The 13,830-nt window shown below is 40.3% G+C and overlaps 1 protein-coding gene across 4 annotated transcripts in view; it reads right to left on the reverse strand.

Moving 5' to 3' along the window:
• LOC133615263 (thyroid hormone receptor alpha) overlaps nt 1-13,830 on the reverse strand; it is a 299,909-nt gene that overhangs the window by 25,220 nt on the left and 260,859 nt on the right. For all 4 annotated transcript variants that reach the window (XM_061973731.2, XM_061973730.2, XM_061973733.2 and 1 more), the window contains one exon: nt 8,967-9,114. In XM_061973731.2, coding sequence (XP_061829715.1) covers nt 8,967-9,114 — 148 coding nt within the window. The remainder of the gene's footprint in view (nt 1-8,966; nt 9,115-13,830) is intronic.

Here is a 13,830-nt window from a genome sequence, read left to right on the forward strand (position 1 = left end):
ACACTTTTCTTTTGTCGAGCACAAAGAAAATAACATTTTAGTTAAACGTAAGTTGTGTCTTGGATCAAAGATCCTATCTACTTAAAGTTAAAGTGCCACTATGTTGCAGCTATTTTAAAATAGTTTTGTCAATTTGTTCTGGCCTGAAATAAATTGGCCCTTTGTAACATATCTTTGTGTGTTGTATGTAGACCACATTGCTTAGCAGAGTTCAGTGATGCAAATGCATGTCAAGTTGATCAACAGATTGTATTATTCTCCAGTGCAATAACAGTACTGAAATGAAGGCTAAAAGGCCATTAATGGGAGCCTTAAAAAAAAAAGGGGAAAAAAAGAAGTAACTAAATCGTTACTTTTCACAGTAACGCATTACTTTATGGTGTAAGTAACTGAGTTACTTTTGAAATAAAGTAACTAGTAACTGTAACTAGTTACTGGTTTTCAGTAACTAACCCAACACTGCTTCGATATTGACTTATTTAAGGATTTTTGAACCGGCAGACATTTTTACTTACATTTGTGCCAATACGTGCATTTTGTGATGTGCTTAATTTCAAATCAGACTATCGCCATACTTGCCAACCCTCCCGATATTCCCGGGAGACTCCCGAATTTCAGTGCCCCTCCCGAATTTCTCCTGATGTCCACCCGGACAACATTATTGGGGGCGTGCCTTAAAGGCACTGCCTTTAGCGTCCTCTACAACCTGTCGTCACGTCCGCTTTTCCTCCATACAAACAGCGTGCCGGCCAGCCACATAATGACTTTTGAACACACATAAGTGAACGCAAGCCATACTTGATCAACAGCCATACAGGTCACACTGAGGGTGGCCGTATAAACAACTTCAACACTGTTACAAATATGCGCCACACTGTGAACCCACACCAAACAAGAATGGCAAACACATTTCGGGAGAACATCCGCGCCGTAACACAACATAAACACAACAGAACAAATACCCAGAACCCCTTGTAGCACTAACTCTTCCGGGACACTACAATATACACCCCCCGCTACCACCAAACGTCGCCCCCCTCCCTCACCTCAACCCATCTCCCGAATTCGGAGGTCTCAAGGTTGACAAGTATGCGAATCGAAATTTTGAATTTGGATTATTTCGTGATTAATTACAGTGAATGATTTGCTTGCATAATTTAAATTACCGTATTTTTCGGAGTATAAGTCTCACCGGAGTATAAGTCGCACCTGCCGAAAATGCATAATAAAGAAGGAAAAAAACATATATAAATCGCACTGGAGCCCGGACAAACTATGAAAAAAACTGTGACTTATAGTCCGAAAAATACAGTACCTTAAAAATATATATATTTTTTTTCACAAATGCATTTTTGTCTGTAAGAATGTTATACATGATACCAATTCCTGGTACCTGGGAATCGATACCAGTACTCAATGGTACTGATTTTCAGTATTTTTGTGTATGTTTATATGGTTATAAATGTTAATTGTTTAATAATAAAACCATTTTATAAAAACAATTTAACATTTACTAGTCAGTTGTAATATCTTGATTTCTTACCCTTCTGAGTCACATTTGCAAGTATTATATTTTTAAACTGTACATGCACTGGCCATTCCGAAACATTAGATGGCAGTAGTGTAAAAGCTACGATGTGTTGTCTAGTCAGGAAGTTGCCTTTGCTATTAAGTTGAATGTGCCTGTCTAGTCTTTTGTTGGGACCTACATAGTGTTCATACTGTATGCATTGTACCTATGGTGAAATTGCCATGAAAAATCAAGTTGGCATGTTTTAGTATGTTACCTAATGTTTGTATCTGTTGATGAATGAGAAGCAATATCATGCAGTGCCTTGTGAATCATTACGACAGAGAAGCTACATTAAAAGTCTGTCTCCACTCAATATCATACTTGCCAACCTTGAGACCTCCGATTTCAGGAGGTGGGGGGTGGGGTGTGGAGGGGCGTGGTCGGGTTGGGGCGGGGGCGTGGTTGGGGGCGGGGCTAAGTGGGGAGGAGTATATTTACAGCTAGAATTCACCAAGTCAAGTATTTCATATATATATATATATATATATATACACACAGGTAAAAGCCAGTAAATTAGAATATTTTGAAAAACTTGATTTATTTCAGTAATTGCATTCAAAAGGTGTAACTTGTACATTATATTTATTCATTGCACACAGACTGATGCATTCAAATGTTTATTTCATTTAATTTTGATGATTTGAAGTGGCAACAAATGAAAATCCAAAATTCCGTGTGTCACAAAATTAGAATATTATTTAAGGCTAATACAAAAAAGGGATTTTTAGAAATGTTGGCCAACTGAAAAGTATGAAAATGAAAAATATGAGCATGTACAATACTCAATACTTGGTTGGAGCTCCTTTTGCCTCAATTACTGCGTTAATGCGGCGTGGCATGGAGTCGATGAGTTTCTGGCACTGCTCAGGTGTTATGAGAGCCCAGGTTGCTCTGATAGTGGCCTTCAACTCTTCTGCGTTTTTGGGTCTGGCATTCTGCATCTTCCTTTTCACAATACCCCACAGATTTTCTATGGGGCTAAGGTCAGGGGAGTTGGCGGGCCAATTTAGAACAGAAATACCATGGTCCGTAAACCAGGCACGGGTAGATTTTGCGCTGTGTGCAGGCGCCAAGTCCTGTTGGAACTTGAAATCTCCATCTCCATAGAGCAGGTCAGCAGCAGGAAGCATGAAGTGCTCTAAAACTTGCTGGTAGACGGCTGCGTTGACCCTGGATCTCAGGAAACAGAGTGGACCGACACCAGCAGATGACATGGCACCCCAAACCATCACTGATGGTGGAAACTTTACACTAGACTTCAGGCAACGTGGATCCTGTGCCTCTCCTGTCTTCCTCCAGACTCTGGGACCTCGATTTCCAAAGGAAATGCAAAATTTGCATGGTTGGGTGATGGTTTGGCGTGCCATGTCATCTGCTGGTGTCGGTGAAAAAAAGTGCCAACATGGCACTGCCATATTTATTCTTGAAGTCACAAAGTGCATTATTTTTTTTAACATGCCTCAAAACAGCAGCTTGGAATTTGGGACATGCTCTCCCTGAGAGAGCATGAGGAGGTTGAGGTGGGCGGGGTGTGTATATTGTAGCGTCCCGGAAGAGTTAGTGCTGCAAGGTGTTCTGGGTATTTGTTCTGTTGTGTTTATGTTGTGTTACGGTGCGGATGTTCTCCCGAAATGTGTTTGTCATTCTTGTTTGGTGTGGGTTCACAGTGTGGCGCATATTTGTAACAGTGTTAAAGTTGTTTATATTGCCACCCTCAGTGTGACCTGTATGACTGTTGACCAAGTATGTTTTGCATTCACTTGTGTGTGTGAAAAGCCGTAGATATCATGTGACTGGGCCGGCACGCGAAGGCAGTGCCTTTAAGGTTTATTGGCGCTCTGTACTTCTCCCTACGTCCGTGTACACAGCGGCATTTTAAAAAGTCATACAATTTACTTTTTGAAACCGCTATCGATAATTTTGAAACAGATACCGATAATTTCCGATATTACATTTTAAAGCATTTATTGGCCGATAATACCGGCAGTCCGATATTATCGGAAATCCCTAGTAGTTACAGACAAATTCATAACAATATGTAATATATACAATATTTTACACATTTTAATGACTGATTTATTCAGCGCGTTGATTTTTGTTTCCATAGCAACGCACGTCCGACTTCTTGCAACAAATATGTGTCCTACTTGCGGAAACAAACGCGTGTGTGCGTTGTAATCGCGGCAGAATCGATAACAGACAACAAAGAGGGCTATTTTCGGACAAATGAGGATTTACAACCTCATATTTTTGAAGCTGAATATACTGAGGATAAACTATTGCTAATAGAAGCTAGCACAAAGGAAGGGTGAGTCTTCGGAGCAGACAGAAGCCGAGAGAGTGAGGTGAATCTGACTTTGACACTATAAATGTTGAACTTGAAGCCAGGCTATTTCGATCTAAATGCAGTGCTTACCCCAAATGGACCAAAAAAACCCATCTCCAGCCAGCTGGACCAAACGCACAACTGTCCATCCAGCACGTCATGTGTGTTAGTACAACTACAGTACATACGCTGTCTGGCTAGCGGTGTACAAACAAAATATGAAATGTGGGCTAATACTTTACAGATACTGTAATGTGATTGTTCATGTTTTTCAGTCAGTACAGATTGGTGTCTTATCGCAGTGTTGTGTATTATAAACTCAAACTGTCATGATCCGTGGTCCGGATCATGTTTTTGTTATGTTCTGTTAGTTTTGGACTCTTTTAGTTCCTGCCAAGAAAAGTGCACTTGTTATTAGTGAGAATATACTTATTTTAATTTAAAGGTATTTTTGGGTTCATTGAGGTTAGCTAATTTTACTTGTTTTGGAAAGTCTTGACTAGCCGAATTTTCTTGTTCTATTGGCAGATAATTTTGCTTCGTTCAAGTAAAATACCCCTAATTTTTGTATTTTTTTTTTCCTTGTTTTTGAACACTGACTTTTTGCAGTGCAGTGTAAAAAAAAAATTAAAAAAAGGAAAAAAAATAACGTGATTGATATGCTGTGACAACCTGTTTGTACGTTTTGGCGGCTGTTCCAATCAGCCCTTTAAGGCAGTGTTTTCCAACCTTTTTTGAGCCAAGGCACATTTTTTGCGTTGATAAATTCCGGAGGCACACCACCAGCAGAAATCATTAAAAAAAGGAAACTCAGTTGACAGTAAAAAGTTGTTTTCGCAATTGTTGGATATGACTTTAAACCGAAACCAAGCATGCATCACTGTAGCTCTTGTCTCAAAGTAGGTGTACTGTCACCACCTGTCACATCACGCCGTGACTTATTTGGAGTTCTTTGCTGTTTTCCTGTGTGTAGTGTTTTAGTTCTTGTCTTGCGGTCCTATTTGGCGGCTTTTTCTCCTTTTTTGGTATTTTCCTGTAGCAGTTTCATGTCTTTCTTTGAGCGATATTTCCCGCATCTACTTTGTTTTAGCAATCAAGAATATTCCAGTAGTTTTTATCCTTCTTTGTGAGGACATAAATGATTGTCATGTCATGTTCGGATGTACTTTGTGGACGCCGTCTCTGCTCCACAGTAAGTCTTTGCTGTCGTCCAGCATTCTGATTTTGTTTACTTTGTAGCTAGTTCAGTTTTAGTTTTGTTCTGCATAGCCTTCCCTAAGCTTCAATGCCTTTTCTTAGGGGAACTCACCTTTTGTTTATTTTTGGTTTAAGCATTAGACACCTTTTTACCTGCACACTGCCTCCCGCTGTTTTGAACACTGACTTTTTGCAGTGCAGTGTAAAAAAAATTTTTAAAAAGGAAAAAAAATAACGTGATTGATATGCTGTGACAACCTGTTTGTAGGTTTTGGCAGCTGTTCCAATCAGCCCTTTAAGGCAGTGTTTTCCAACCTTTTTTGAGCCAAGGCACATTTTTTGCGTTGATAAATTCTGGAGGCACACCACCAGCAGAAATCATTAAAAAAAGGAAACTCAGTTGACAGTAAAAAGTTGTTTTCGCAATTGTTGGATATGACTTTAAACCGTAACCAACCATGCATCACTGTAGCTCTTGTCTCAAAGTAGGTGTACTGTCACCACCTGTCACATCACGCCGTGACTTATTTTGACTTTTTTTGCTGTTCTCCTGTGTGTAGTGTTTTATTTCTTGTCTTGCGGTCCTATTTGGCGGCTTTTTCTCCTTTTTTGGTATTTTCCTGTAGCAGTTTCATGTCTTTCTTTGAGCGATATTTCCCCGCATCTACTTTGTTTTAGCAATCAAGAATATTTCAGTAGTTTTTATCCTTCTTTGTGAGGACATAATTGATTGTCATGTCATGTTCGGATGTACTTTGTGGACGCCGTCTCTGCTCCACAGTAAGTCTTTGCTGTCGTCCAGCATTCTGATTTTGTTTACTTTGTAGCTAGTTCAGTTTTAGTTTCGTTCTGCATAGCCTTCTCTAAGCTTCAATGCCTTTTCTTAGGGGCACTCACCTTTTGTTTATTTGTGGTTTAAGCATTAGACACCTTTTTACCTGCACACTGCCTCCCGCTGTTTTGAACACTGACTTTTTGCAGTGCAGTGTAAAAAAAAATTTTAAAAAAGGAAAAAAAATAACGTGATTGATATGCTGTGACAACCTGTTTGTACGTTTGGGCAGCTGTTCCAATCAGCCCTTTAAGGCAGTGTTTTTCAACCTTTTTTGAGCCAAGGCACATTTTTTGCGTTGATAAATTCTGGAGGCACACCACCAGCAGAAATCATTAAAAAAAAGGAAACTCAGTTGACAGTAAAAAGTTGTTTTTGCAATTGTTGGATATGACTTTAAACCAAAACCAAGCATGCATCACTGTAGCTCTTGTCTCAAAGTAGGTGTACTGTCACCACCTGTCACATCACGCCGTGACTTATTTGGAGTTCTTTGCTGTTTTCCTGTGTGTAGTGTTTTAGTTCTTGTCTTGCGGTCCTATTTGGCGGCTTTTTCTCCTTTTTTGGTATTTTCCTGTAGCAGTTTCATGTCTTTCTTTGAGCGATATTTCCCCGCATCTACTTTGTTTTAGCAATCAAGAATATTTCAGTAGTTTTTATCCTTCTTTGTGAGGACATAATTGATTGTCATGTCATGTTCGGATGTACTTTGTGGACGCCGTCTCTGCTCCACAGTAAGTCTTTGCTGTCGTCCAGCATTCTGTTTTTGTTTACTTTGTAGCCAGTTCAGTTTTAGTTTCGTTCTGCATAGCCTTCTCTAAGCTTCAATGCCTTTTCTTAGGGGCACTCACCTTTTGTTTATTTTTGGTTTAAGCATTAGACAACTTTTTACCTGCACACTGCCTCCCGCTGTTTTGAACACTGACTTTTTGCAGTGCAGTGTAAAAAAATTTTTTAAAAAAGGAAAAAAAATAACATGATTGATATGCTGTGACAACCTGTTTGTACGTTTTGGCAGCTGTTCCAATCAGCCCTTTAAGGCAGTGTTTTTCAACCTTTTTTGAGCCAAGGCACATTTTTTGCGTTGATAAATTCCGGAGGCACACCACCAGCAGAAATCATTAAAAAAAGGAAACTCAGTTGACAGTAAAAAGTTGTTTTCGCAATTGTTGGATATGACTTTAAACCGTAACCAACCATGCATCACTGTAGCTCTTGTCTCAAAGTAGGTGTACTGTCACCACCTGTCACATCACGCCGTGACTTATTTTGAGTTTTTTTTTATGTTTTCCTGTGTGTAGTGTTTTAGTTCTTGTCTTGCGGTCCTATTTGGCAGCTTTTTCTCCCAGTTTCATGTCTTTCTTTGAGCGATATTTCCCCGCATCTACTTTGTTTTAGCAATCAAGAATATTTCAGTAGTTTTTATCCTTCTTTGTGAGGACATAATTGATTGTCATGTCATGTTCGGATGTACTTTGTGGACGCCGTCTCTGCTCCACAGTAAGTCTTTGCTGTCGTCCAGCATTCTTATTTTGTTTACTTTGTAGCAAGTTCAGTTTTAGTTTCGTTCTGCATAGCCTTCTCTAAGCTTCAATGCCTTTTCTTAGGGGCACTCACCTTTTGTTTATTTTTGGTTTAAGCATTAGACACCTTTTTACCTGCACACTGCCTCCCGCTGTTTTGAACACTGACTTTTTGCAATGCAGTGTAAAAAAAAATTAAAAAAAGGAAAAAAAATAACGTGATTGATATGCTGTGACGACCTGTTTGTACGTTTTGGCAGCTGTTCCAATCAGCCCTTTAAGGCAGTGTTTTTCAACCTTTTTTGAGCCAAGGCACATTTTTTGCGTTGATAAATTCCGGAGGCACACCACCAGCAGAAATCATTAAAAAAAGGAAACTCAGTTCACAGTAAAAAGTTGTTTTCGCAATTGTTGGATATTACTTTAAACCGTAACCAACCATGCATCACTGTAGCTCTTGTCTCAAAGTAGGTGTACTGTCACCACCTGTCACATCACCCCCTGACTTATTTTGAGTTTTTTGCTGTTTTCCTGTGTGTACTGTTTTAGTTCTTGTCTTGCGGTCCTATTTGGCGGCTTTTTCTCCTTTTTTGGTATTTTCCTGTTGCAGTTTCATGTCTTTCTTTGAGCGATATTTCCCCGCATCTACTTTGTTTTAGCAATCAAGAATATTTCAGTAGTTTTTATCCTTCTTTGTGAGGACATAATTGATTGTCATGTCATGTTCGGATGTACTTTGTGGACGCCGTCTCTGCTCCACAGTAAGTCTTTGCTGTCGTCCAGCATTCTGATTTTGTTTACTTTGTAGCCAGTTTAGTTTTAGTTTCGCTCTGCGTAGCCTTCTCTAAGCTTCAATGCCTTTTCTTAGGGGCACTCACCTTTTGTTTATTTTTGGTTTAAGCATTAGACACCTTTTTTACCTGCACACTGCCTCCCGCTGTTTCCAATTAGCTACCTGCTGCCTCCTATTGATATGAAAGCGTATAACATAGTTACTCTGGCGAGCTGGAGACAGCACCGACACTCAACATCAACACATTATTTGCAGACTATAATTACTGGTTTGCAAAAAATATTTTTTACCCAAATAGGTGAAATTATATAATCTCCCACGGCACACCAGACTGTATTTAGTGTGCCGCGGCACAGTGGTTGAAAAACACTGCTTTAAGGCATTGGCACACAATCTAACTTGATGAGATAGATCAAATTCCTCCACTTCAAAATCAAGCGTGCCTTCAGGGAGCGTGCTCAGAAAAAAAAAAACCTGGCTGAATATCAAATAATCAGATGGATCTTACAGTCGGTCCCTTAGTTGAGTCTTATGTGACTGATTAAAAAGTGAGTCTCAAAAACAATGTACCGCTGCACGGTTGTTGGCAACTTGCCGTACTTATAACACAGACAAGACATGTCGCTTCATGTGAACTATTTCTGGGTTGATGTCTGCTACTGGGTGGATTTTTTTCATGTAAATCTGGTTGGAGTAAGAATCAAAAGTGTCTATGTACTCACAGTCCATGGCCATGCCCACAGAGGTGCACTTTTTAAAGCGGCACAGCTGGCACTGGTTGCGGGTGATCTTGTCGATGATGCAGCAGCCTTCGTATTTGCACGTGTACGACGGGTGGAGGTTCTTCTGGATGGTTCGGCGGAAGAAACCCTGTTAGCGCACAAACACAAAGAGGGAGAGACGGGAAGACTGAGACGTGGTGGGACAACATGAACGTGAAACGGGGAGAAGGCTTATGGGCAGAACACGCGCTGTGCGGAGGGCCCCGCGACCTGTGGGTGGGGGGACGCTTTTTGCATGAAGAAGCGCATATAAAATGTCAAATAATGAATGACAGGGCACTTCTTATGAAATTTTAAATATACTGGCCTGCATGGCGCACAGCTCTAGTCCTTGTTTTGTAAGGCAGAGCTAGTGGATTTGAGTCCCGATTAGAGTTGATTTAGGAAGGTTTAAAGGGGAACATTATCACAATTTCAGAATGGTTAAAACCATTAAAAATCGGTTCCTTATTATATTTTTCGAAGTTTTTTCCAAAATTTTACCCATCACGCAATATCCCTAAAAAAAGCTTCAAAGTGCCTGATTTTAACCATCGTTATAAACACCCGTCCATTTTCCTGTGACGTCACATAGTGATGCCAACACAAACAAACATGGCGGATAGAACAGCAAGCTATAGCGACATTAGCTCGGATTCAGACTCGGATTTCAGCGGCTTAAGCGATTCAACAGATTACGAATGTATTGAAACGGAGGGTTGTAGTGTGGAGGCAGGTAGCGAAAACGAAATTGAAGAAGAAACTGAAGCTATTGAGCCATATCGGTTTGAACCGTATGCAAGCGAAACCGACGAAAACGACACAACAGCCAGCGACACGGGAGAAAGCGAGGACGAATTCGGCGATCGCCTTCTAACCAACGATTGGTATGTGTTTGTTTGGCATTAAAGGAAACTAACAACTATGAACTAGGTTTACAGCATATGAAATACATTTGGCAACAACATGCACTTTGAGAGTGCAGACAGCCCAATTTTCATCAATTAATATATTCTGTAGACATACCCTCATCCGCGCTCTTTTCCTGAAAGCTGATCTGTCCAGTTTTGGAGTTGATGTCAGCAGGCCAGGGAAGCTAGGGTCGATATTCTTCTCTTGATCATCTTCGGTGGCATAAGGGACGGTGTGAGCCAAGACATCCAGGGGGTTTAGCTCGCTCGGCTGCGGGAACAAACTGCCGCTATTGCTTGCCGTGCTACCGAGGTCCTTTGTCCCTGAATTGCTCACACACTCCGGCAGATTCAATGGGGGTCTGGCGGCAGATTTCTTTGACTTTATCGTTGGAAATGCATCTGCTTTGAGTGTCGCAGGATATCCACACATTCTTGCCATCTCTGTCGTAGCATAGCTTTCGTCGGTAAAGTGTACGGAACAAACGTCCAATTTCTTGCCACTTTCGCATCTTTGGGCCACTGGTGCAACTTGAATCCGTCCCCGTTCGTGTTGTTACACCCTCCGACAACACACCGACGAGGCATGATGTCTCCAAGGTACGGAAAACAGTCGAAAAAACGGAAAATAACAGAGCTGATTTGACTCGGTGTTTGAGAAAATGGCGGATTGCTTCCCGAGAGCGAATATTAGAAAGGCGTTTAATTCGCCAAAATTCACCCATTTAGAGTTCGGAAATCGGTTAAAAAAATATATGGTCTTTTTTCTGCAACATCAAGGTATATATTGACGCTTACATAGGTCTGATGATAATGTTCCCCTTTAAAAACGCATATTATATTCACAACATTTTTTTGAGGGGGGGGGGGGGCACAAAAAAATTGGGGGGAACAATTTCAAGGTTTCTCATTGTAATCCCATTGGGTTGACTTTTTCTCGCCCTTTGAGACACTCGTGATTTACACTGCAAAAAGTCAAGTGTTCAAAAACAAGAAAAAAAAAATTCAAAAATGAGGGGTATTTTATTTGAATTAAGCAAAAGACATGCACCTGGGGATAAGTTGATTGGCAACACTAAATTGGCCCTAGTGTGTGAGTGTGAAAGTTGTCTGTCTATCTGTGTTGGCCCTGCGATGAAATTGCCACTTGTCCAGGGTGTACCCCGCCTTCCGCCCGATTGTAGCTGAGATAGGCTCCAGCGCCCCCCGCGACCCCAAAAGGGAATAAGCGGTAGAAAATGGATGGATGGATGGATCTGCCAATAGAACAAGAAAATTTGGCCTGTCAAGACTTTGCAAAACAAGTAAAATTAGCTAACCTCAATAAACCCAAAAATACCTTAAAATAAGTATATTCTCACTAATAACAAGTGCACTTTTCTTGGGAGAAAAAAACAAATATGAGACCTTTTTGCTCAATATGTTGAAAAATATTCTTAAATTAAGTAAACGCTTGACATAATGATATGCGCTCGGCATTACATTTCTTGAAACCAGCAAACTTATACTAAAAACTAATTTATTGTTCTTAATGGAAAGTCAACAAGGCAACCGCTTGTTACTCTCGGGGTCTCCTAGCCGCTCAGGCAAATCATATGGTCTAAAAATGCATTTTTCCATCGATAACATGACATCATCGCGCCAATCATTATGTCAAGATAATGGCACTAGCATTTACTTTAAGAATATTTTTCAACATATTGAGCAAAAGGTCTAATTTTTTTTCTATTAATAAAAGTGCACTTGTTATTAGTGAGAATATACTTATTTTAAGGTCTTTTTTTGGGTTCATTGAGGTTAGCTAATTTTACTTGTTTTGGAAAGTCTTGACAAGCCAAATTTTCTTGTTCTATTGGCAGATAAGTTTGCTTAGTTCAACTAAAATACCCCTAATTTTTGTATTTTTTTTCCTTGTTTTTGAACACTGACTTTTTGCAGTGTAGGGGAACATATAAGGGTTAGGGTTAGTGTTAGGGTTACTAATAAGCAATCATTCTGAGGTTATTGAGGGAAGACTCTTAGTTAATGGCTTACTGGTTGTATAATAAGGCCATGCAGAATGAGGCATTAATAACTACTTAATAATGACTAATTCAGAGCCAATATGTTACTAATTTGCATGTTAATTAGAAAACTAATTAATGGTGAATGTGTTCCCCATACTAAAGTGTTACAGATGTTTTTTTGTATAAAACATGCACACATAAAAAGGTATAACATTGTTTCACAAAAATAAAAAACAGTTTAATTGTCATGATCTGTGGTCTGGATCATGTTTTTTGTTATTTTCTGGTTGTTTAAGACTCTTTTAGTTCCTGTTTACGCTCCCTTGTTTGTTTAGTCACCATGGCGACTCATTAGTTAGTCTCATTTGTTCGGATCACACCTGTCGCTAATCAGAGACTACTATTTAAGCCTGACGTTGCCAGTTAGTCGGCCTGGCGACATTGATGTTCATTTCATACTCTGTATTTGCTCTGTTCATGCCATAGATTCATGCTCTGCCAAGTAAGTTTTGTTTCATGTCCATAGTTTCTGCCTATGTGTTAGTTTTTGTATCCTGCTTGTCTTCGCCTTGTGCGCCCTTTTGTTTGTACCTATTGATAGGGAACAATTAAAAATGTTCCTACCTTCAAGCCTTGTCCGATATAGTTTGATTGCACCCCGGGAGAACAAATCCTCGCAGTAAGCTGCGAAAACCTCCTCGTCGTGATAGACAAAAGGGCGCACAAGGCGAAGACAAGCTTAACACAGGATACAAAAACTAACACATAGGCAGAAACTATGGCCATGAAACAAAACTTACTTGGCAGAGCATGAATCTATGGCTGTGTTAGTTTTTGTATCCTGCGTTAAGCTTGTCTTCGCCTTGTGCGCCCTTTTGTTTGTACCTATTGATAGCGAACAATTAAAAATGTTCCAGCCTTCAAGCCTTGTCCGATATAGTCCGATTGCATCCCGGGAGAACAAATCCTCGCAGTAAGCTGCGAAAACCTCCTCGTCGTGATAGACAAAACCGCGCACAAGACGCAGGATACAAAAACTAACACATAGGCAGAAACTATGGACATGAAACAAAACTTACTTGGCAGAGCATGAATCTATGGCTGTGTTATTTTTTGTATCCTGCGTTAAGCTTGTTTTTGCGTTGTGCGCCCTTTTGTTTGTACCTATTGATAGCGAACAATTAAAAATGTTCCAACCTTCAAGCCTTGTCCGATATAGTCCGATTGCATCCCGGGAGAACAAATCCTCGCAGTAAGCTGCGAAAACCTCCTCGTCGTGATAGACAAAACCGCGCACAAGATGCAGGATACAAAAACTAACACATAGGCAGAAACTATGGACATGAAACAAAACTTACTTGGCAGAGCCTGAATCTATGGCTGTATTAGTTTTTGTATCCTGCGTTAAGCTTGTCTTCGCCTTGTGCGCCCTTTTGTTTGTACATATTGACAGCGAACAATTCAAAATGTTCTTACCTTCAAGCCTTGTCCGATATAGTCCGATTGCATCCCGGGAGAACAAATCCTCGCAGTAAGCTGCGAAAAACTCCTCGTCGTGATAGACAAAACCGCGCACAAGACGCAGGATACAAAAACTAACACATAGGCAGAAACTATGGCCATGAAACAAAACTTACTTGGCAGAGCATGAATCTATGGCTGTGTTAGTTTTTGTATCCTGCGTTAAGCTTGTCTTCGCCTTGTGCGCCCTTTTGTTTGTACCTATTGATAGGGAACAATTAAAAATGTTCCTACCTTCAAGCCTTGTCCGATATAGTCCGATTGCATCCCGGGAGAACAAATCCTCGCAGTAAGCTGCGAAAAACTCCTTGTCGTGACAGACAAAAGGGCGCGCTTAACGCAGGATACAAAAACTAACACATAGGCAGAAACTATGAACATGAAACA

This window comes from Nerophis lumbriciformis, linkage group LG22 (assembly GCF_033978685.3).
Source record: "Nerophis lumbriciformis linkage group LG22, RoL_Nlum_v2.1, whole genome shotgun sequence".
Taxonomy (NCBI): domain Eukaryota; kingdom Metazoa; phylum Chordata; class Actinopteri; order Syngnathiformes; family Syngnathidae; genus Nerophis; species Nerophis lumbriciformis.